The sequence below is a fragment of the Octopus bimaculoides genome, chromosome 13 (assembly GCF_001194135.2).
Source record: "Octopus bimaculoides isolate UCB-OBI-ISO-001 chromosome 13, ASM119413v2, whole genome shotgun sequence".
Lineage (NCBI taxonomy): Eukaryota > Metazoa > Mollusca > Cephalopoda > Octopoda > Octopodidae > Octopus > Octopus bimaculoides.
The window spans coordinates 22,234,904-22,237,340 of record NC_068993.1 but is presented as its reverse complement, the minus strand read 5'-3'; the positions used below and the strand labels follow the sequence as shown (position 1 = coordinate 22,237,340).

General features: G+C 41.9%; 1 protein-coding gene across 1 annotated transcript; it reads right to left on the bottom strand.

Moving 5' to 3' along the window:
- Positions 1 to 744: 744 nt before the first annotated feature.
- On the bottom strand, positions 745 to 1,629 carry LOC106873201 (uncharacterized). The gene has a single exon (XM_014920441.1). The coding sequence runs from the start codon at positions 1,627 to 1,629 to the stop codon at positions 745 to 747; it is 885 nt and encodes a 294-aa protein (XP_014775927.1).
- Positions 1,630 to 2,437: the final 808 nt, after the last annotated feature.

Below are 2,437 nucleotides of genomic sequence, written 5' to 3'. Positions count from 1 at the left end.
ATTACAGATAATGTTTTGACAGATGATCGTGCCGAGGCTGCGCGTTATCCACTTGAATTTAAAAGCCGGCTCAAAAGTAATGCTTCTTCGTAATCTTTTTATCCAGAATGGACTCTGAAATGGTACAAGACTGGAAGTGGTGGTCATGCATCAATATTCAACCGCGACTTCTTTGATTAGCGGCTCACTAATTGACAGACGTGTCCTCATCCCCGGAATAAATCTAGCTCCAAGCGACCCTAACTTGGAGAGAACACAGTTTCTTGTCCGTTTGTCACATGCCATGACTATTGACAAGTCACAGGGGCAGACATTTGAGAAGGTGGGATTGGTCTTACCCCAGCCAGTGTTCAGTCACGGGCCGTTGTATGTGGCATACTCCAGAGCTCGCAAACTCTCAGATGTAAGGGTTAAGGTGATGGAGACAGACAGACAAGGAAGGAGAAGAAGACAAACTGTTACTAAGAACATTGTCTGATGAGATGTACTGACTTCAAGGAGTGGAGTGTTTTCAGAAATTCTGGAGACCCTTGATTGCATTAGGTATGTGTCGTTGGTTTATATATATATATTTCTTTTGACATGAGTCATTTTCCTTGCAAGGGGAAGAAGGATTATCTGTTCCGCAAGGACCATGTGTCATGCATTTTTTTTACTAAATCATGCAAGACTGGAACATAATTGGCATCAGGAATTTCAGCTGTCACGATCCTATCTATGTTATCGCTGTTTCTGAGTTTGTCCTCATTTCTCAACGCTACCAACAATGTGTCTATCCCTTATGTCCCTCATACGTTCTGCAAGGTGTGACTTGTACACTCGGGCAACTAAATCTGGCCTATTTTGCTGTAGGTTATCAACTATCTTAGGGCGCTTCAGGTTGCAAGTGTAAGTGATGAACAAGTCTGGTTTAGTATATTTTGAAACAATTGACATGGCATCCTGAAAATATTGGTTCATATTCCTTGGACTGCCTGTGAATGAGGAAGGCAGTATCACTGGCACTCCTGATTCAATATTCTCATCTGCTCCTGTGTTCAAATAGTCCATGAATCCGTTGTACCTTTCCACTCGCAACTGGGTCTGATTGTTCCTAAGATATTGCAACCTACAACTTTCAACCTTGACATATGCATCCACAACATATTGTTGAAATAATTTTCCAGCTCTGTGAATAACACTAAACCCATCTCTGAATGCAAGACGATAGCTGTAGTATTCTTGCATTGTCAGACGATTACGCAGACGTGTCCGGCGTTCCACGATATGCTGCATCTCACAATGCCAACCAAATTCCCCGGGGGAAAACAGAATTGGGTAGCTCATAGGATCCAAGTGACATGACATGTAAGATATTTTTTCAGAAGGAGCATCTCTGGGATACACAATAATGTCTCTATTTTCAGGAGGGACACCGTTTTCTCTAACAAACACTACTGCTATTTCATTGCTGGTGGGGAAATTGTAGCGCCTGATATCGGACCCTCTCCTGAAGCGGAACTCATATCTCCGTATTGACACATTGACTCTTCTGGCTCTTTCCTCTTCTCGTTGTTCAACTGCATGGATGTTCTTGTACAATTCTGCATAAGGATTGATTTGGTGGATAACATCCCTTATTTTTCTCATATGTAACAGGGGAACACTCAGAATTTTGAGGTGCATCCATCCATCCTGTGCTGCAGAGCTTCATCAGCATCAATGATGTATAACTGCGGTTGATCATTAGCAGGATGTAGGTTTGTCGTTGTGCAGTAAGTTTGGCCCTGAATGCAGAAGCAATATGGACCCCTTCCTTGAGGTGCTGTCAGTTTGACACCAAATGACGCAAAGAAGTTATAATTGTAATTTCTGTTATTTCTACGGAATGAAACGTACTCTTGATCGTTTCCCTCAACTAATGTTTTTAGTGTCTCTGGATATAGTTGCAATGCAGGCACATTCACTTTTCCTTTGTGGCAACAGCTGTTACTTTCCTTTTTAAACCGAAGCGTACTACAGTATCCACATATAATGTTCATTTCCCCTATGTTAAATTGTTCAAATTCATTAACAATAGCTCTGTTCAGCACTGGCCTATGTCTTCTCACACGCTATCGCTACATCTGATACTTCCTTAAATTATCAATTTCACCAGCATTCATATTTTGAAATATTTCTCGATATCTTCCCCTTTGGTTTTGCTGATAAATAACCCTGTCAGGTTGATTTATGTTCTCTATTCTTTACTGGAATAAGTTTCTCTGCTGCTCACGCTGTTCCTCATTCATATTTTCTCGTCTTATTTGTTGCCTCTTCTTATCTTGCTGCAAGCGTTCCTCGCGTTGTTCACCATCCATTGACGCACGTCTCACAGGCTGGCGTTGCCTATCTCTCTCTAGGATTTCCTGCCTCTGCTCTTCCATTATTCTCTGCCTGTAGAGCTTCATTGTCGCGT